Source organism: Cyprinodon tularosa, unplaced genomic scaffold (genome assembly GCF_016077235.1).
Source record: "Cyprinodon tularosa strain WSP-4 unplaced genomic scaffold, ASM1607723v1 ctg142, whole genome shotgun sequence".
NCBI lineage: Eukaryota > Metazoa > Chordata > Actinopteri > Cyprinodontiformes > Cyprinodontidae > Cyprinodon > Cyprinodon tularosa.
In genome coordinates, this window is record NW_024038243.1 from 95449 (window position 1) to 116682 (window position 21234).

The 21234-nt window shown below is 38.1% G+C and overlaps 1 protein-coding gene across 2 annotated transcripts in view; it reads left to right on the plus strand.

Annotated features, from left to right (window-relative positions):
• Positions 1-18396, plus strand: part of slc24a3 (solute carrier family 24 member 3) — an 88327-nt gene extending 69931 nt beyond the window's left edge. For both annotated transcript variants that reach the window (XM_038278552.1, XM_038278551.1), the window contains 11 exons: positions 5783-5857; positions 6727-6752; positions 6831-6884; positions 7230-7363; positions 9343-9503; positions 10689-10941; positions 13823-13989; positions 14766-14880; positions 14958-15070; positions 15187-15252; positions 16594-18396. In XM_038278552.1, coding sequence (XP_038134480.1) covers positions 5783-5857; positions 6727-6752; positions 6831-6884; positions 7230-7363; positions 9343-9503; positions 10689-10941; positions 13823-13989; positions 14766-14880; positions 14958-15070; positions 15187-15252; positions 16594-16746 — 1317 coding nt within the window. In that variant the 3' untranslated portion in view covers positions 16747-18396. The remainder of the gene's footprint in view (positions 1-5782; positions 5858-6726; positions 6753-6830; positions 6885-7229; positions 7364-9342; positions 9504-10688; positions 10942-13822; positions 13990-14765; positions 14881-14957; positions 15071-15186; positions 15253-16593) is intronic.
• Positions 18397-21234: the final 2838 nt, after the last annotated feature.

Here is a 21234-nt window from a genome sequence, read left to right on the forward strand (position 1 = left end):
CGATGTTGAAGGGTGTATTCGAAATCTTGTCCTTTCGGTCATTACACAGATCTCATGACCAAAGGTGAGGGTGGAAATGTAGATCGATTGGTAAATCGAGAGCTTTTCCCCCAACTCAGCTCCCACTTCACTGCGACGGTCCTATACATCGACCGCATAACTGCCGACGCTGCACCGATCCATCTGTCAATCTCACGCTCCATCCATCCCGCATCTTCCCATTTCATTAAAATAATATTTTCCAGAATATTCCAGAGCAGAAAACTGCATCCTTTGAGCTCCTAAAACGTACAAACGCTCTGCTGGTCATTTGATTAGCAGCAGGTTGTCTTTTGTTCCGAAAATCTCTATAAAGAACCAGTTTTGTTTTCAACTGTTTCTGCATTTCAGCACAGTTTTGATCATATCAACACAGACCCTGTAAATCTGCATGATTTTGCTCATCTAAGGTTTTATTTATGTAATCATAAGACATAATAAGGGCGATCTATTTATGAAAAAAGGATAAGTTCCTGCTTTTAAAAAGTATGTATGATGAACTTCAAATGGTGGTTTAACCCTTTATTTGTAGTTGTGCTGAGGTTATAATGAACATCTAGTGAAGCTGGGAATGATGGGGTGTGAAAAATCCACTTCAGATCCAGGCCGTGTTCTTCCCTGCTGTTTGCTGGCCTTGGATAAATGTTTCTAGTTCCTCTTCAGGGACTCTACTGTGCAATAAAGTGCTAAAGAAGCACAAACAGGCTTTATTATTATGTTCTTCTTCAACCTCCCATTTCCCCACCTGGGAGTGGTGGGTTCAAAATGTTACTGTTCAATCCTCTGAAGCTGCATGTGGGAGATTTATTCTCTTCATCGTGTGCTCCCGTGTTCTGGTGGAGCATAGGGTCAATAAATACATCGACACACCCGTGATTCAGTAGCAGGTGGATGTTACCCTCAACAAAAGATTTTACTCTAAATAAGTCAATTTTTATCCATTTTATAATTTATTCTTAAATTGAGCAGATAAGGGAGACATGTTGCATATGGAATAAGACAATTTACATTTGAAGTAACAGAAAAACAACTACAGTCTCTTATTTCCAGTGCACAATATCTATGTAATTATTTTAATTCTAAGGGTAAAAATGCTCATTCCATTGGGAGATAATCTTATTTTCCTGCTTAGATTAAGGGTAAATACACTTATTTTAAGAGAGTTTATGTTTAAACATTTATGTTTAAACTAGGGCTGAAACAATTAATTGGATTAATCTATGATTAAAACTATTGTTAACTGATTTACTAATTGATTAATTGTTAACAGGAGTATAGAGACTCTAAATAATGCCTTTAGCTGACAGAATGTCCCTTTTTGAGCAGCAATATATCAAAATTGTAAAAAAAAAATGTAAATATTTTGCATTTAAGATAAAAAACCTTTTTATCTGCCAATATGCTCTATCCAGAACTTCTTAAGTGGAAAAGTTTTAGTTTCACCTGGTTTCATTTCATAAAAAAAAAAATCTTCTTTGCCTCCGATTATTAATCGATTCTTCAAAAACATAATTGATAGATTAATCAGTTAACAAAATAATTAGTTGCAGCTCTATTTTAAACTCCAGAAAAAAACAAAAAAACAAAACAAAGACCTCCATTATCATATTTCATGGGCTTAATATCAATTGATATTATTTTAAGGCCAGAAATGCTCATTCTAATCGCAGATTATCTTGTCTTCCTGCCCAAATTGAGGCCAAATGCACATTTAGATCAGCTTTTGCAGTGCAGGGGATATTTAGACCAAACACTCTGGAAAGGACACAGATAAGTGATCCCATTTTCAGTAGACCTTAACGTTTTAACTACAATTTTTCTTCTCAAGCAGCCACCTGACTTTTAGGAGCAGCTGTGCAGTGGCTACACTACAAAAAATGCTAATCTAAATAAGTAAATCTCTCTTAATTTAAGTGCATTTGTCTTGAATTGAGCAAGTAAGTGAGACACTTTGCCAATGGAATTAGACATTTAAAATAAGAAAAAACAACAGCAGTCTCTTATTTCAAGTGCATAATATCTGATTAAGGCTAAATACACTCATTCCATTTGCAGATCGTACCATTTACCCCCTCAGATTAAGGGTAAATAGACTTATTTTAAGAATGTTTTTCTCATTTTAGGATTGTTTTTTGCAGTGTAAAACAAAAGGCTACATGCTGCCCAATAAGACGCTCAATAGATAATCAATAAATAATTAAAACATATTCTCTGCAAATGGTTACTAATGTGCAAATCTATGCTTGAAGTGCAAAGCTGGTGCCTGCATGTTAAAGTGCTTTAATAGTGTGTTGTATGGATTACCCCAGCAGATATAACAAGAGTAACAAAGTCCCCTCTGTTACCTTATCATTTAGAGAAAACATAACACATTTTATACCTGCTCTTTATTTTCATTTCTTGTGTAAAAAAATGTTTGGATACTGAAGATTTACTTGTAATCATCTCAATAAATCAGTATGCAAAAAAAAAAATCCATCCAACGTTATTAAAAAAGATCAATCTTTATAATCAATTGATGTATGATTTCTTGCGATATGATTAACCACCAGAACTCTAAAGTTATGACTTACTGTCCTAAGATGGCATTCAGATCACCTTCCATCTAAATTTACAGATTGTCTAGAGCAGAGGTCACAAATTAGCAGACCGGATCCGGACCCAACCTGATTTAAAACATTCAGAAATTACCACATGTTGTAACTTGACTTGCGCCGCTTCTCCTGTTAATACGGTAAAGCCCTCCTGAGCCTCCGGCACTGGGCTGCACGTGATCCAAATGATCCAATGAGCTGCTGTCAGTCTGGGTTGCTGCTGCTGCTACTTTTAGACACAGCAGACAAACCTGTGGCAAGCCGGGCAATGGGAAAGAAGGGGAACATGATGAGAAAAAGAGAGCAGAGAAAGTGTGGACTGCTGGAAGAACTGTGGTGAACTGGTTAAAGAAAAGTGAAATGGTGCTCAAAGATGACCCTGAACATTTAGAGGATGTTTGGCTCAACCTGCTAGCCTGACGTAGTCCTACTCAGTTCTAGTCAGAAAATGAGTCTGATACTGCTCCATAGAGCTGTGATTATGGGGCGTGTTTCGAAAGAACCAGGAAAAAAAATGCCTCTGCACTCAATTGGATAGACCTACAACCAATAAGAGCAACGGAGTGCGTGACGTATGTTAAACGATGCATAGTTGTTGTCAACAAAAATCAAAGCGTGCAGTTGCACGCCTAAAATAAGAAGATGAGCCTTGATCGCGTTTCTCTGTTCCTCTTTTAAAATTAATTTGCTGTCGATATCTTCTAGAACAGACCTAATAGCAGAATCTACACACCTCAACTCTCCAGCGGCAGCCATTGTTGTTGTCACCCAAGCGCGCTTTGGTGACGTGGTTGATTACGTTACTGTTGATCATCTGTCCATCATCGTATAAAGCCCGCCCTAAAAATTTGATTGGCCCGTCAGATATTGTGCGAGCATACTCGCGCTACTGTTGAGCAATGCCAGACTGAACTTCCTGACCTCAAATGTTGTGGGCGGGACTAAGTTCGGAATGGCACCCAGGCTATCAACCTGCTGCTGTGAAGCAGGATTCTCCACCATGAACAGAATCAAAAATAAATATGGATCCAGACTCAAAATCAGCTCCTTGATATGTGCTTCAGAACGGCTTTGTCTTCATTCAAACCCAGGTTTAAAGCCTTGCAGGGCAGCCTAAAGCCCACTGCTCTCATTAAGACAGAAAAAAATAAAATAACAAAATGTCAGTTCAGGTGTTTTTATAAAAAAGTGAGTCAGGAAATTGTCTATATACCAAACTGAACAATTGTTGTTCTCTACTTCAAAAACAATTTAGATTTTAAAGTTGAAAAATTTTAAATTTTTTTTTTAAACTTTTTTTTATTTAAAAAGATGCATAAACACCTGCAAATTATTTCAGTTTTAAATTATGTTTAAAGTAACAGATTATAATTAAAAATGTCTCCAGACCTTTAGTGGTTGATGATTTTCTTTACTCGGACCCCGCTGATTTTTAACTGGTTACTCCTGATCTAATATGTTACTTTAGAAATAAAGTTATAGTCAAAAGCTGCATTTTTTTCTCCAACTGAAGGAGCTCGTTATGGAACATTGGGGCTTATATTCAAATTAATGTACCTTTCAGGTTGCTTTCCCCAGTTTTATTCACAGATATTGCTTTTTTTCCTGTAATTTACGGGTTCAAAACCAGAATTTACGAGTTCGTTGCAAGTTTTTCCAGTTGGGTTCACAGAGCCTGCAGTTTAAACTGGTTGTTCTTTAGAACCTGCAGGTTTTGAGCTGGTTCTGATTTAAATAAAAGTTTTATTTCTAAAACATTCATAAACAGAATACTTTTTTCACATAAACATTAGTTTCAAACAGACAATATATAATAAGAAAAACATCTATGTCTGAGTCCAACAATAATTTTGTTCCTTTTTATTCTATTGTTTCATGGAAACCATTTAAAAAGGAGAAATATTCCCAGCTCAGCTTCAAACAGCAGTTCCTGAACAGAAAACAGACAACTCCCCAAACAAACCCAGAACATCACTGCTGTGCTTGCAGGAGGCTTTCTAAGAACGCCTCACCTGCTTGCTGGGATTTCATACCCAGCCTATTTTCACTACAAACTGTGTGCAGAGAGCCATCAGGTGAGGAGGCGATCCTTAAACACGCTCTGTTCCAGTATGTTTCTACACCTGTTCTTCCATTAGTGCTGCAAGCAAAGAGCATGTTTTTAAAATGGAAATAAAAAACTACAACCAAGATATTAATCTTTGAAAAACTTCTGAATCAAAATGGTTTTGATAGAAAATTTTCCTTTTTTTTTTTCAAATTATTAAAAAATATCTTTTCAAATGTTAAACCTTCTGATTTCTCTTTTTAAGATTTACGAATTGCGTTCTTTTAAAATGACATTTTCCATAACTTCTAGATCTACAGTATTCACTTCTTTGGGAGGGCTTTCCTCTGTAGTGAGCAGTAAAGATGCATTTCTATTGGTCTGCATGGACGTTTGCAATGACATTTACATCATCTGTAATAAGCCGCTTAAAAAAGATTGCTATTTGTAAAACTCAAATCGAAAACAGAGAAATTTGAAAAAAAAAAAAAGAATCAGAGAAAACAGCAAAGTTCTTCCAAAACCTATTTTCATGAAAATGTTTTTCAAAGTTTTATTTCTAGAAATCATTTTTAATTTTTTTGTTGTTGCTTGCAGCAGTAATGACAGTAAAAACCACATGAAAGAACGTCTCTAGATGCACAGAGTCTACAATAGGTATCAAGATATCACAGAACAGCACTGATTTTAACCCCCCTTCAAAATTAAAGTGCTTTAGGTAACAAAGATCCATCCGTTCGTTCCTTAGTTCATCCGTCTGCATCGATCCTTCCTTCTTCTTTTTTCCAGATCATGCAGGTTCTCCTACAAAAGTACTGGTTAGTTTCCCAGAAACTTAGAGATTGCATTTATTGTCTGTTTTTTTTTTTTTTTTTTTTCCCACAGCACAAAAAAATCATCCATTTTTATATGTTTATTGAAAATATACAGTAAATATCTCTATGTTGACTTTAAAAGTTGGTTTAAAGTTCTAATTTAAGAATAAAAGTGTCAAACCTGAACCATGAGCTGTGATTGAAATACCCAGAGGATGAATAACACAAGGTTTAAAGAGCCTTTCTGTGTGTTAAATGCTACTTTATGTTTTTTTTTTATTTTGCAGGCGGTGAAACTGTCTCATTGGGCTCTGCTCAGAGATTCCATCTATTACACTTTTTCCATCATAGCGCTGATTGTGGTGAGAGGTTTTATTATTATGGAAGCATCATGGAGGAAACTGTTTCTTTACTGTCTGTCCCCTATGTACGGAGGGAGTTTTATTCCATTATTGTTGAAAGCAAAGAACAAGTTGTTTGAATGAAAATTTTAAAAAAGCGATTTGAAAATGGAATGTTGACAAATTTCTTGTTCTGAAAATATTTTTAGAGTAACTTTGGTGTGTTTTTGAGTCATTTTCCAATTTTTTTCCCCATGATTTTATTTTAAATGTATTTCTTTTTTTTTGCAGATTATATATTTAAACAAAGAGATTGAGTTGAGATCCAGATTGAGTTTTTCAAATTTCCTTTTTTAACTGGTTTGTTTTATATCACATTCTATTCGCTACTGGGAAGGGGTTTGCTTTCCTCTGGAGTGTGTAGTAAAGACTAATTTCTATTGGTCTGTATGTAAAAGAATACAATTTGTAAAAATCGATCTGAAATAGAAAACTTTGAAAAACATAATCTGTAAAAAAAAAAAACAAACAATAAAATATAAGATTAATTAAATATTAAAATCTGACAAATAAAAAAAAATTAAAACTGAGTAAACAAGAAAGTTTCTCTCCAAGCCTGTTTCTCTCTTTTTGCTATTACCAATAATGGAATAATATTCATTCCATAGTCCTTTGACTGGAAAATAATTCAATAAAAGAGGGATTCATCTTTTCCAAACTGATAAAAACTAAAATAAGATCATTTTAAATATAACTTGGATCCTTTGTCTCTTACAGAAATGTATTTATAAGTATTATACCTTTAAACAATACTATATGGTTTCTATGACCATGACTATAATTCAGATGCTAAGATGTCCCATTGTTGTCCCCTTGTCTTCCCTGCTTAGTTCATCTATGATGAGAAAGTGTGCTGGTGCGTATGATTTACACTGCAACCAGAAGTACATATAAGGAGGGTTTGTAAAGCTCTAAATAACTGTTGTGGTTGCAGGTGGGAATCGCTGGTACTGATCCTCATGTACGCTGTCTACATCCTCATCATGAAGTGAGTCACATTAGAAAAATAAAATTAAAAACAATCCACTGGACTTTGCTTCCAAGTTTGAAGACATTTTGCTTCCCATCAGGGAAGCTTTTCAGTTCAAGATGTCAGAAATAGTGTTCAGTTCAAGGTTTTATTCAGTAGCCCAATAAAGCCTTGTTTTTGTTTCGTAAAACATGCAAATTGGAGCAGATGAAGGGGTCCACCTATTTGGATTGGGTGGACCCAAATGATTAACCCAGACTATGTCCGTGATGACTAAGAACCTTCACCATCATAAGTCACATTAGAACAACACAAAGTCTCTCCAAGTTGTTTTCTGTTTTTAACTGATCATGTTGTTCTCAGGTTCAACGGAAAGGCTCATCGGTACTTCAGCCAAAGAAAGAAGGGCTCTGGGAACCTGGCGAACGGGCTGACGGGAAGCACGGATCTGGATGATAATGTCTCATATGATGCGACTGCAGTTCTCCTCAAGAAAGGTACCAGAGGTCCTTAAATCTTCGCTGAAGTTGGAGTGAATCATAATGCTAATGCTGGGGGCTAAGGATGCAGTTTTGTACTGCTTTAACTAGTAGTGTCCTGCTAGTATGTGGGAGGAGCTTGTTGAAAAGACAAATAATACATCTGATTTGAGTGCATAAGTATAATTTAACCTTTATTTTAAAGATTTATGAATCAGAAACAAGCTGCTCTATTTGCAAAGTTTGTGTATACAAGCAAACAATGTTAATTTGATTCCACTTGTTCTTAATGAGGATGTTTTAAATATAAATATTTTATTTCTCTTTTTATAGTGTTTAACAAAAGAGAAGGACAAGGTTGAATGAGCTTATTGTATGCTACTATTGGGATTATGATGTCATCGGCCGTGAATAAAAATCATTCTTTCTTAAAAACCAAATCTGAAGTAGCACTGAAAAAGTCTGCTAGATCATTTGGTTCCATTCAGAGCTTAATGGGGGGATAGTTGACCTCTGGGTGACGCAGAAAATAATCTATGCAGAGAGAGGGCTGCTGCAGACGAGCAAACGTTAGACCTGGCTGAGGTTAGCCTCAGAGCTCCGCTGGTTGCCGCAATCCTCTCAACTTCAGAAAAACATTTTGAAATATGCATTAAATCAGTAAATGGGCCATATAGTGATGCTTAAAGTCATAGGGAAGTCATATTTAAATGTCAAATCATTCTGGCTTAAACATGTATATAAATGTACTCTTTATCAGACCATATTGTCCCGAAAGTTTGAAAATTTCTTTAAAAAAAAAAAAATCCTGTCTTAATCTGTAGGGTTTATTTCATTATTTTATGCAGGCCAGTTAGTTATACGTCAGGCTGAACACCTAAATTCGGCCAATCACATCAACAGTCATCTGTCAGTTGTTCACGGGGATGGACGTCTGTGTCTTCAGCAGGCGTAGAGCTAACAGAACTGGCAGCGTTGCGAGGCAAGGGCTCAAACATGAGGGAGGGGTGAGAACAAAATCCTGGGACTTCATCCATTCTCGGCCTACTTTTCTAGTGAATTAGAACAGTACTAGGGGAGGCTGATGACGTTTTACGAGCACATGAGAGCGCACAAGTACACATATTGAGAAACGGCCCTTGCTAACAGTGCTACTGGTGTTAGCAATGCTTTAAACCCTATCCTCAGAGCTGTTGTTCCAGGCGTTCCAGCACGGTCTGGACTTATTTAGTAGCCCTATCTATAGCCCCAACCTGGCTTCTGGTAGTTCAGCAGTACTGCCAGCAGATGGCTGCATGTCTGATGTCAGCTCTGCACCTGATGCTGAGGTTCTATTTAGGCTCAAACAGGTTCATCTAAACACAATGAGGACAGACACTTGGAACATACAGACTTATTTTATTATAATAGACTGAATTTTGATCTTTCTGTGTAGGCATATAATGCTAATAATAACCTTTTAATCAAACCTGGGTGCCTATAAAGGGATACAGTCCCTGCTGTCTCAGAGATTTTTAAACTAACCTAATTTTTCATAGAAATGGACACAATTTGCCTCCTTTGATCGGGGACACTCCATCTAGCCTTTATTCGATATCAGGACAGATATTGATACCTGATCGGTCAATCTCTAATGGACAACCACAATTTTATCCCAAAGCATCCAATGCAAAGAAAAAACTACTTTTTCTGAAATACCTCGCATTAACTTGAAGCATGATGGAGGAGGGGTCATGATATGGGTTGGGTCAACTTTGTAATATAGTACATTATGCATTAAAAACTTCACGTCCATTCCTTACAAGCATAATTGTGATGGACTGATTCAAAGATAAGATTTAAGTGGCTAAACATTCCAAAAAAACATTCCTCTTAGATTTGACAGGCATCAGAGATTAAATGTGTGAGAAAAACAAACGACTCCAGGTTATAGAAAACAGACAAAATGGACTTCAGGGATTATTGATTATTGCTCTGACAAACCTTTTCCTCTCCAGCTAACTTCCACTGTACACCGTCGGTGCTGATGGTGGATGAGCTGCTCTCTGCATACCCACACCAGCTGTCTTTCTCTGAGGCCGGCATGAGGATCATGATCACCAGTCATTTCTCCCCCAGAACTCGCCTCACCATGGCCTCCCGTATGCTTATCAATGAGGTACGGCCATTTTGACTAATCATGCAAACAGAATCTATTCAAATATAGAAATCCTTCCACCGTGTGTTTACTAGTTTATGGAGTGAATTTTGACACATTATCATTGTGAGCTAAGAAAATATTCTGTAAATGTAAGAATGACAAAATTCAGCTCAGAAATCAAACTTCAAAAACATCCTAATCCAAATAAGGTTTACTTTTTTCTTTGCTGCTGTCTTAGATTTTATCGTTTGTATTATTCATTTTTAATATTTTCTTTGTTCAAATATAATAGATCTTTTTGGATTTTTTTTTTTTTTTTTACAGATGTTAAATTTTGGACATTGTTTTTTTTTTGTCTTTGGTCTTCATGAACTGCATTTGCCATTTTATAGATCACAAAATGTTGTAGCTAAAATATGGTGTGAATTTTGTCCCATTATTGCTGCAAGCATAGAACTTATTTTGCAAATGGAAATTCAAAAGAAATGCAATCCAGAAAAGAAACTTAGAAAAAACGGTTTAATCAAATAAAGGTTTTGAGAGGAACTTTTCTGTTTTCTCAAATTTTAGTTTTTTAAAACAATTTTCTTCCTATTATTACATTTTTTCACATTTTTTTTCCTTTTATGTTTTAAAATTGTATTTCATCAAGCTTTAATTTTTTCAATGATTTTTAGATTTAGGATTTTCAAATCGTATATTTTTATCTCTCTTTTTCAGATTGTGTTTTAGGAAGTTTGTTCTTTACAAATTGTGTTTTATAGATTATAAAATGTTGTTGCTAAAGTCCTGCAGACCAATAGAAATGTGTCTTTGCTCCTCAGTCCATAGGAAAGCCCACCTCCAGAAGTGAATAGAATGTTATCTGTAAAATGCACTCTGAAAAGAATCTGTTAAACAATAATTGAATAAAAAAAACAACAACAATAAAGAAAAAATCGAAGAGGACTTTAAAGTTGAGTTTAAAATAAGTTTTTTAAAGTTTGATTTTTGGATTGGAGTTTTTCATATTACCATTTACATAATGTATTTTTATTTTCAAAAATTATTAAACAAAATTCACTCCATATTTCCAGCTAGTCTAAACAAATCGGAGCTGAGCGTCTTAATGTTATCAGAGTTTTTTATTTTATTTACAGGATGAAAAACTGGTTATTTCTGAGCATCAGCAACATTTTGTTTTTCCTGTTGTGATTTATTTAGAGACAGCGGCTTATTAATACCACAGAGACCCGGGTCAACTGCATCACCAACGGGGACTCAGACTCCGCCGCCCGAGCACTGGGGAGGCGGGGCTTAGAGAACGGGATGAATGCAGCTGAGCAGGGATTCGTTGGGCGTTGCCGGCTGGAGTCCTGTGACGAGATGGAAAATGAGGACAACCAGAACAACCAGAATGATGAGGAAGGAGAAGAAGAGGACAGCGAAGGCCCTCTGGTGCCTTTTAAAGTCCCAGGTAGCGCACACATCTATCCTGGACAGATACTAATTATGGCAAGTAGTTAAGTTGTTTGTTCTTTTCTTGACCCATCTGCTGTCTCTTTAAACAAACAAATAAATAAATAAATGACATTGATAAATCTCAACACATTAAATCCAGTCAAAAAATGGGGGAAGCAAAGGCTTCTGGGTGCTGACTGTCAAACTCAAACAATGATTTTTAAACCCAGCCAAGAATGGAAACATTACACGATAAACAGCCATGCATCCATACCAACACCTAAGGACAATTTAACCCGTCAAGCTACTAGTTGGGTTCAGATCCTGAAGGAAGAATCTCATGACTGGCAAAAAAAGAAAGTCAAGGTTTGTTTTGTAAATTGTGAAAGAAATTAAAAACTTTTAAGTTTTTTGTTGTTGCTTTTTTACACTGAACCTTTGGTTCAAAGACCGAACTTAATGTGAACTCCTCTTAAAGTGAAATCCTTACATATTATGATACTCTCAATATTTGCCCTTACTATAATGGGGAAGTACACCCCCCACATTCCCATTAAATGCTTTGGCTGTTTATTTTCTTCTGAAGCTGGTAGGCCACGTTGCTTTTTGTAAAATAAATAATTTCATCAGCCAATAAATGATCAGCCAGTCACTCCTGATGTCATCCAACACAATCACCTTTGACTTCAGTTAGATATTTATTTAAAAACTGTTCTTACAGTTATTTTTTCATGATAAGATATTTTTAGATTTTAGGTCAAATGAAACTACCATAATTTTCCAACTATTAGCCGCACCTGAATATAAGCCGCAGAAGCTAAATTGCATGATTTGTATACAAGCTGCACCGGACTATAAGCCGCAGGTTTTTTATGTTTAATGTCCGTCTTTCTCACCGTCGAGAAGTCTGCTTCCGGAGGACCTCCGCATTCCCGCGCGTGCGGCTACCGTACTTGTTTGTTGAAGCAAATGTGAGGTCAACATGGTAAAATCCATAGATTTAGGTATTACCCTAGTGGCCGTTAGCTGTAAAGGTCCATGGATAAGCCGCACTGTTATGTAAACCGCAAGGTCGAAAAATGGGGAAAAAGTTGCCGCTTATAGTCCGAAAATTACGGTAACAGTTTCAAACAGGAAACATACACTCACCAGCCACTTTATTAGGTACACCTGTCCAACTGCTCGTTAACACTTAATTTCTAAGCAGCCAATCACATGGCGGCAACTCCGTGCATTTAGGCATGTAGACATGGTCAAGACAATCTCCTGCAGTTAAAAGCGAGCATCAGTATGGGGAAGAAAGGTGATTTGAGTGACTTTGAACGTGGCATGATTGTTGGTGCCAGAAGGGCTGGTCTGAGTATTTCAGAAACTGCTGATCTACTGGGATTTTCACGCACAACCATCTCTAGCGTTTACGGAGAATGGTCCGAAAAAGAAAAAACATCCAGTGAGCGGCAGTTCTGTGGGCGGAAATGCCTTGTTGATGCCAGAGGTCAGAGGAGAATGGCCAGACTGGTTGGAGCTGATAGAAGGGCAACAGTGACTCAAATAACCACCCGTTACAACCAAGGTGGGCAGAAGAGCATCTCTGAACGCACAGTACATCGAACTTTGAGGCAGATGGGCTACAGCAGCAGAAGACCACACCGGGTGCCACTCCTTTCAGCTAATAACAGGAAACTGAGGCTACAATTTGCACAAGCTCATCGATATTGGACAATAGAAGATTGGAAAAACGTTGCCTGGTCTGATGAGTCTCGATTTCTGCTGCGACATTCGGATGGTAGGGTCAGAATTTGGCATCAACAACATGAAAGCATGGATCCATCCTGCCTTGTATCAACGGTTCAGGCTGGTGGTGGTGGTGTCATGGTGTGGGGAATATTTTCTTGGCACTCTTTGGGCCCCTTGGTACCAATTGAGCATCGTTGCAACGCCACAGCCTACTTGAGTATTGTTGCTGACCATGTCCATCCCTTTATGACCACAATGTACCCAACTTCTGATGGCTACTTTCAGCAGGATAATGCGCCATGTCATAAAGCTGGAATCATCTCAGACTGGTTTCTTGAACATGACAATGAGTTCACTGTACTCAAATGGCCTCCACAGTCACCAGATCTCAATCCAATAGAGCATCTTTGGGATGTGGTGGAACAGGAGATTTGCATCATGGATGTGCAGCCGACAAATCTGCGGCAACTGTGTGATGCCATCATGTCAATATGGACCAAACTCCCTGAGGAATGCTTCCAGCACCTTGTTGAATCTATGCCACCAAGAATTGAGGCAGTTCTGAAGGCAAAAGGGGGTCCAACCCGTTACTAGCATGGGGTACCTAATAAAGTGGCCGGTGAGTGTAATTGTCAATTTGAACAACATAACGCTTGAATTAAAGTAACATTGAAATTTCTTCTCTTTTAGTTCACAGCTGAAGGTGGCTTTTGGTATATCAAATTATGAACCATTGCCCTGCTTTGTTCAAAGTTGTTTTAATTATATATATGAAATATAAGCTTCAAATAATCAGCTCTAAAACATATTCAGCCAATGTGTCTATCCTCTGAAGAAAAGGGAATCCAGTTCATAAAATGTAAAAAATGAAATCTCTCATGTCTACATGAGAAATGAGGAAAGATTTGTTAATTTTTCTATGCTCAAATAAACACATGCTTGTTTTTGAGCCAAAACATATAGTGCTTTTCAATCAATCAGCATACTACATTTTCATTTTTTTTATCTTTATTTGCTAGTTTAAATAAATCTGATTTACATAGTCTTAGCTTTTCTTTAAGGTCCCTGAAGTTAAACATTCAGTAGGTTTTATGCAACAGAAAACTGTCCCTTTCGTAGGGTAGATATTGAAAATAGTGAGTAACTCCGTTTTCCTCCAGCGGGGGTCTGCAACAAGCTGAAGTGGTTGATCATGTGGCCACTGTCCCTGCTCTTCTTCTTCACCATACCCAACTGTGCCAAGCAGCGCTGGGAACGGTGGTTCATGTTTTCCTTCTTCACTGCCACCATCTGGATCGCTGGCCTCTCGTACATCATGGTCTGGATGGTGAGTTCAGTCTTAATACACTGAAAGATGAACATTATTTACTCCACACTGGTTAATCATTACAACACAGGTTCAGATATATAATGGAGGACGATGTTTCCTCACAGCTGCAGGTCTCACATACTTCCATTTAGTGTCGCCCCCATGTTTTAGTTCATTGTCCAATGAAACATCCAGTTTTGTCCAAGTTTCAACCATCTAGTCTTTGATTTCAGGTGAAGACGAAGCATTTATATGGCTTATATTAAGAAACAGAAATTGAGCAACAGTAAATAATTAATGTAATTCAAACAAGCATCTAAATGTTTGAGGGCACCGTAAATACATTTCTCTTATTTTTGATTTTCCTCATGTTATGTTGGTTATTTTACTACTTCCTCTGCTTATTATTGCTGTTGGGACTCACCTGTAGACTTACTTTGTTTCACTGATTGCATAAAGCGGTTTGATTTGGCAAAAACACAACATAAATGGAGAAAAAAGTGAAGAACCAAGATGGCCAGTAGAGTGGGCAGCAAGCAATGAGGTGCTGAAAACTAAACTGGTCCTGGAATTATGATTCCACACCATCCTGGAAAGTAAGAAGCACTTTGTGCAGAGAACAAAGCCATAAAGGAGGTGGCATCAAGCATCTTGTTTCCTGAAATTTGCCAACTTGCTTACTTAAACTGGCCGCTTGTTCATAATAGTGTTGTTGGTATATCAGCCAATCAGCTCTTTCTACTCTATTCCACGCTGGCTCGCTTAAAGTCCTCCTCACTTAATTCTGGTTTTAGGTGACTGTGATTGGCTTCACCCTCGGCATTCCTGATGTCATCATGGGAATCACCTTCTTGGCGGCGGGCACAAGCGTCCCAGACTGCATGGCCAGCGTGATCGTGGCCCGGCAAGGTACAGACACCTGCTGTAAGGATAACAGGAGCTGTGGCTCATCAGACAGCTTCATGGTGTTTCTCTACTTGTCTCAGGTATGGGAGACATGGCCATCTCCAACTCCATTGGCAGCAACGTGTTTGACATCCTGGTTGGTCTGGGTCTGCCATGGGCGCTCCAAACCCTCTGCATCGACTATGGCTCCAATGTGAGTCTTTATCAGCGCAGAATTAAACCAAAATGTATTTTTATAAGGGCAATATCAGACCAGAGAGAGTTTTCTTAGACATTTGGACCCATTTTGTATAACATCTGTCTTCTCAGATCCATCTTAACAGCAGAGGACTCATATTTTCTGTAGGAATTCTACTCGCATCAGTATTCTTCACGGTGAGTTTGCAATTCTTTTTCCGTTCTTACTGACTAGGCTAAAAAGTCCACTTTAGTTTATTAACATAGTGCCAATTCACAAGACATGCAACCAGCAGACTTCAATATGCAGAGATGGGAAGTAACGAAGTACAAATACTTCGTTACTGTACTCAAGTAGATTTTTCTGATATTTTTACTTTACTGTACTACTTATTTTTATGGCGACTTTTTACTTCTACTCCTTACATTTTTAAAAATTGACTCGTTTCTTTAGTTTTGAATCATTTCAATGGAGTTACCGTTATTATTTTTCACGTCATCAATACCAAATTCAATCTAATTGGATGGGAATCTACGTTGCATTTGACGCACCACTACAAGATGAATCGACAGATTCGGCGGTATTCATTCGCGGCAAATCATTGCAGCTTGGTGGCGGTGGCGTTAGCATAGTAGTATGGACGACGAGATGATTGAAAATGAACACAACGGAGATCTAGTCCTATTGGCAGACATTCACTAGAACTACCAGGATTTTTCTGCCTACCTTGAACTACCAGAGAGGGGTCAATTGACCCGGAAAAATCCACTAAAAACTATACTAAAAGCTTGCCTTAGGGTTCCCTTCCCCACACAGGCTCAAGCGCCTCTGTGACAGCTATGAGCTGCTAACAGCTACATTTCCACAACAAAAGGAGTGTTCCGCAGGAGGTCCAAAGGTCAAATGACCCTCTTGTAGGGCTTTTAGGTAAAAAGGACAATTGACCCCTCCGTAGTAGTTCTAGTGTTAAAATGTAGGCAACGGCATGAAAAAAGTGGTTTCTACTTTTACTTTTATACTTTAAGTAGATTTACAAGCCTGTACTTTGTTACTTTTACTTGAGTAAAGAAGTTTAATCAGTACTTCCACTTTTACCAGAGTATTTTTTAACACAAGTATCTGTACTTTTACTCAAGTACGGAAAGTGAGTACTTTTGCCATCTCTGTCAATATGTGGAGGAGCCTTTCACAAGCCTTGTGAATTGATGTCCCTCAACAAGCAAATTGCTAATGTCAGGGCAGTTCTTATAACAACGCACAGGCTCAATGGTAACGAAAACATAGCTGTCCAGGTAAGTAGCTCCGAAAAAATTAGCTACTGCTTTCCATAAAGCAAAAAAGAACAAAACGTCCAACTGTTGCTGCAAGAGGTGTAACACTGGCAGATAATTCCCCAAATGTTTGTACGTTTTTAGCTTCCAGTTGTTATCATTGCCTATAAGATCTCCTTTTTCCAATTTTGAATTCTGATTCTTGGTCTGGATAGATTGTGAGAAAATCTCCTGATTTTTCTACAATCCTTTTTGTTTCTCTCGCAGGTCCTCGGAGTCCATCTGAATAAATGGATTCTTGACTGGCGACTGGGCTTGGCCTGCCTCATCATGTACGCCATCTTCCTGTGCTTCTCCGTCCTCATCGAGTTCAACGTCTTCATTTTTGTCAACCTCCCCATGTGCAGAGACATCCACTGACCTCCAACCTCCTCTGCCGCCTCTTCTCCTTCATCCTCGTACTCTTGGCTTGCGGAGGCAGAGAAACTCACCCGGCTTCTGGGCTGTCGGCACCTCGGAAACGAGTCAGACCTTTTCTTTGTTTAGGGAACCACAGCTCTCTCGGGTACAAACGCAGAAGGCTTGGGATGTGTTTCTGGAACCGTTTGGAGACACGAAGATGGCGTCCTAGAGGCAGAGATTGTTGCCAGTCACTTTTGGCTGATATGACCACATCAGCGCGGACAGTTAGACTTCTGCTGGTGGGTTAACAGCTACTATTACCGGGAGGAGAAACGGGAATCGCAATTTTTAGCTACTTTGTTTGTTACTCTTTGTACAAGTTTGGATATAAGCACAAGATTAAGGTATTTTTAAGTAAAATAGAAATTTCTCTGTATAGATTTGAGGATTAAATAGGTAATTCTTTTAGCTGATGATATGGAGCTTTATCTGGACAATCAAAGGACCCCCTGAAATATTTAAACAACATCTCCATGCTCAGTACACACTAACGTTGCATGCTGTTTGCCATAGATGTCGCTTCGCACTGACAGAAAGAATCTACATATTTAAAACTATTAATAAATAGGCAGTTTTCTTCCTTAACTAAGTAGATGCTGTTTTAACAAACTGACGAATGAACGAGATCCTCTCCAGCACTGTCACTTTAATGTAGAGATATATATATTTGTCATTCTATCAAAGAGTCGTGTACAGTTTTCTAGAAATGTGTACCTGCTGAAGGCAAAGCTCCCTGTAGACATCATGTTAGGCTTTTAGCTGAAGTCGTTTAAAACCAAAAAGTATTTTTAGATTTTAGATGCAGGGTGGATTAGAGTGAGATCGTCTGATTGTGGATGCGTGCGTGTGGATGCCGCTGTTACTGGGAAGACATCATCGTGATTTATTTATGAATTAACTTATTCAAAGATCATGTCTGAACAGCAGTGCCAGTGCTCTGTACAGTGAAACCTAAGGCTCGCTCTCTGCAGCGACGCTGCACTGCACCTCATTATTTAGTCAAACTACTGAGGACCGAGTTGATGTTGTTTGTATAGATGTTTATAATTTATAAGTTTTGTACAGTTTAGTTCAAACACACGAGACGTTAAATTAGCGATGCATCAGGGCTGCAAAAGATTCATTTTAAGAAGAACAGGAAGTGATGGCATGCCAGCTTTTACAACGTATTATTCCTCTGCCGTCTCCTGTATTTCAGGCTTTAATGCTAGAGGAGTTATGTTTCTTCCAGGGTCGTTTTAGACAGAAGTTAAAAACCTTTTCTGGCATCAATGTTATATTCATTTTACTCATTATTTAAACTGTTTCTTCAGGGTGGAATGACGATAGCATTAAACTACAGATATCCTTTTTTCCCCATTAAATCTCAAATATATAAATACAGCACTAATGATGTTTGGCTGCAAAGGTTTTGCTTCAAACAAGAAAGCCCTGCAGTGATCAGTGAGGGGAGCTGAGAAGATAATCGGAGTCAGTTCCATTGCTCTGCTTCTGGAACGTAGTCAGATTCCTCAGACCTTCTGCAGAAACTTTCTGCTACACTGGAAAAATGATCTAGAAATAAGTAAAAATGTCTTAAGTTAAGTGTATTTACCCTTAATTTTAGTAAATGAGATAGTTTGTATTTTTACTATTAAATTAAGATAATTAGATAATATGCACCTGAAATAAGACAATGCAATTGTGTTTTCTCATTTTAAGTGCAAATTTTCTTGTTCCATTGGCAAAGTGTCTCTTTTACCTCCTCAATCAGAGAACAAATCCACTTTTTTTAAGGAAAAATTATCTAGACTTCGATTTTTTTCCAGTGCATAACGCAAACGGAACCAGCAGACTGCTGCAGCGATGGTGTTTTATATTTTGACCCTCATATTTTTGTTTTTCGCCTGTTTCACTGTTTTTATTCAGTATTTAATAATCGAGGAGGCAAGAATGACTAGTTTTGATGTTTTTTTATTAAATATACAATGAACTTAAACGTATCAGGATTTTTTAAAAGACCTCTCCACTTAAAAAAAAAAAATGCTTGTGCAAGAGCGTGCACGAGCCCATTCTCCTTTGTGCACGCCCTGTTTAAAATGTGCTGTTCTCATAGCTCATACAAGCTTAATGTGTCCACATACAGCGGGGAATATATAGTGGACTTTATAGCAAACTCTGTTAACTGACCGTTTGGACAGATGATCACTGCTTTTTGCTCCCAGTTGGTTACGTAACTCCTCCTCTACCACGCGGTGCCCGCCGCTGTCGGACAGCGACAGCCTATGGAGACAGTAGGCCGCTGTGACAGCAAATCCCATAGTGTTTTGAGAGGAGAGTTCTCCCCGCAAAGCATTCTGGGATATATCTGCCTCTTCTGAGGCCTTTCTCTTCTTCTCATACACTTCGTAGGAACTTGTTCTCTTACTACCCGTGGCCATTTTCAAAGAACCGCGGTGAGAAAGGTGAGCTTCAATGACTGTCTGAAACCGTAGCTCACCATAGATATACGCCTGAAAGTGCGCATGCTCAGAAAAGGATAGCTAATGGGGCGAGCACATAGGACGGCCTTATGTAAACATATCACCAGGATGATTGACAGTTAGGAGGACCATTTATTTAGATGATCCACCTGGAATTTAATGATCGTCCTCTATACCTTTAATACTAACATTATATGAGCCAGTAAGCAGGATAACTTTTATATTTCTGCAAAACAGTTTGATCCTTTCAGTGTGCAGTGCGAACTTTCCCTAAAATCTTCACTAACCTACTTTGACTTTTGTTTTTAATTATTGTTCTGAAGACGTTTTTTTTTTATGCTGCCAAAGAGAAGGTACCAGCCGCAGTCAGTCAGCCCTCATCAGAAGTCAAGCCTTGTTCTAATCAAGTTACTTTCTAGAACCTTTGGCTTTTTCGGGGAGTGTATGTATACATTTGAGCCTGAGTGAATTAGAAAACCTGTGAATTTCTGTATGCTGTCTCCAAAACAGTTTTCTTGTATAGATATTATACCCTGGAAAGACGAGCAGTTTAAATTGGTCATCGTAAAATAAAAAGGTCTGAAAATAAACATCCTTCTTCACAGTATCACTTCTGTTTTGGCATGTGTTTAGACTGAATATGGAATTTATATGTTATTTATTTTCTTTTTTTAATAAAATATTAGAACTGAGAATGTCTGTTGGATGCGCTGTTGTTCTCCTAGCAGCCACCAGAGGGTGCTATTTAGCAATTTTACTCATTCAGTGAAACAGCAGATTGGGTCTATTTTCACACAAGATAAAGATCCAGATTCGTTTGCATGCCTGTATAACTATTAAAATGTTTTTGTGTAATTTCAATGCACTTTTAGCTCCAAGAAGGCTCTGGCTGCTTGGATTATGCTGTACATATCAGCGGGACCATGCTACTTTAAACTCTGCAGTATTTCATGATGAGTTGTTAACAGATTCTTTAGGATGTAGATCCACAGCAGTTAGTTCTCAGTTTATTGTCGCTGTCAATGTCTTATGAATTGTTTGTAAGAAGCTCCATCTATGTTGATAGTGGACCTCTGGGAAGAACCAGAAGGAGATGAAAAATGTTCTCACAATAAACTGACTTGCATAAATAAAAAGTGTCCAGTTTGTGTCTTTGTAAACCAGACTTAGACGCCCTACATAAAGATTGATGCTCTTTGAGTTTGTATCATTACATATAATCTAAATGTGAAGTTTGAACTACAAGCAGTTCAATTCAGTTTATTTATATTGTGCCAATTCAAAACACACGCCATCTCAAGGCACTTTCCAGTTCACCAGATCAACCAGTCAGATTGATTCATAGTTTTCTATTTAAGGAAAATCAGTTGATTGCATTGACTCAAATAGAATCCCTCACACTAAGCATGCTTGTGACGACTGTGGAGAGGAAAAACTCCCTTTTAACAGGAAGAAACCTCCAGCAGAACCAGGCTCAGTGTGAGCGGCCATCTGCTGAGGCCGACTGGGATTCAAGGAGACAGAAGCAGAGACACAAAAAGCAGCTGTAAAAGGCAGCCCGTCCAGGAAACACACAGCCAGGCAGACAAACTCCAAGTCAGAGGATGAAAAGAGCACTTCCAGCCTGTCAGTCAGAGAAACAGGTCTACACTGAAAAACAGGCCGATCTCCAGCATCTAAAAACAAAGGTGTTGATGGAAGCAGCACAGCTGATATTTCTCTCCAGGATGGAGTCACAGCCAAACAGGAACATAACTGTTGAAGCTACTATGAAAAAAAAGCAGAGAGGGCAGAACATTAGAGATTGAACTAACAGATTCTACAGAATAGGAGAGATATATAAATAGAATGAAGCAGAATGATGAAATAGGGGTCCCTATGTCTTCCAGCAGTCTAAGCCTATAGCAGCATAACTATAGTGATAGCTCAGGATAACCTGAGCCACTCTAACTATAAGCTTTATCAACAAGGAAATTTTTAAGCC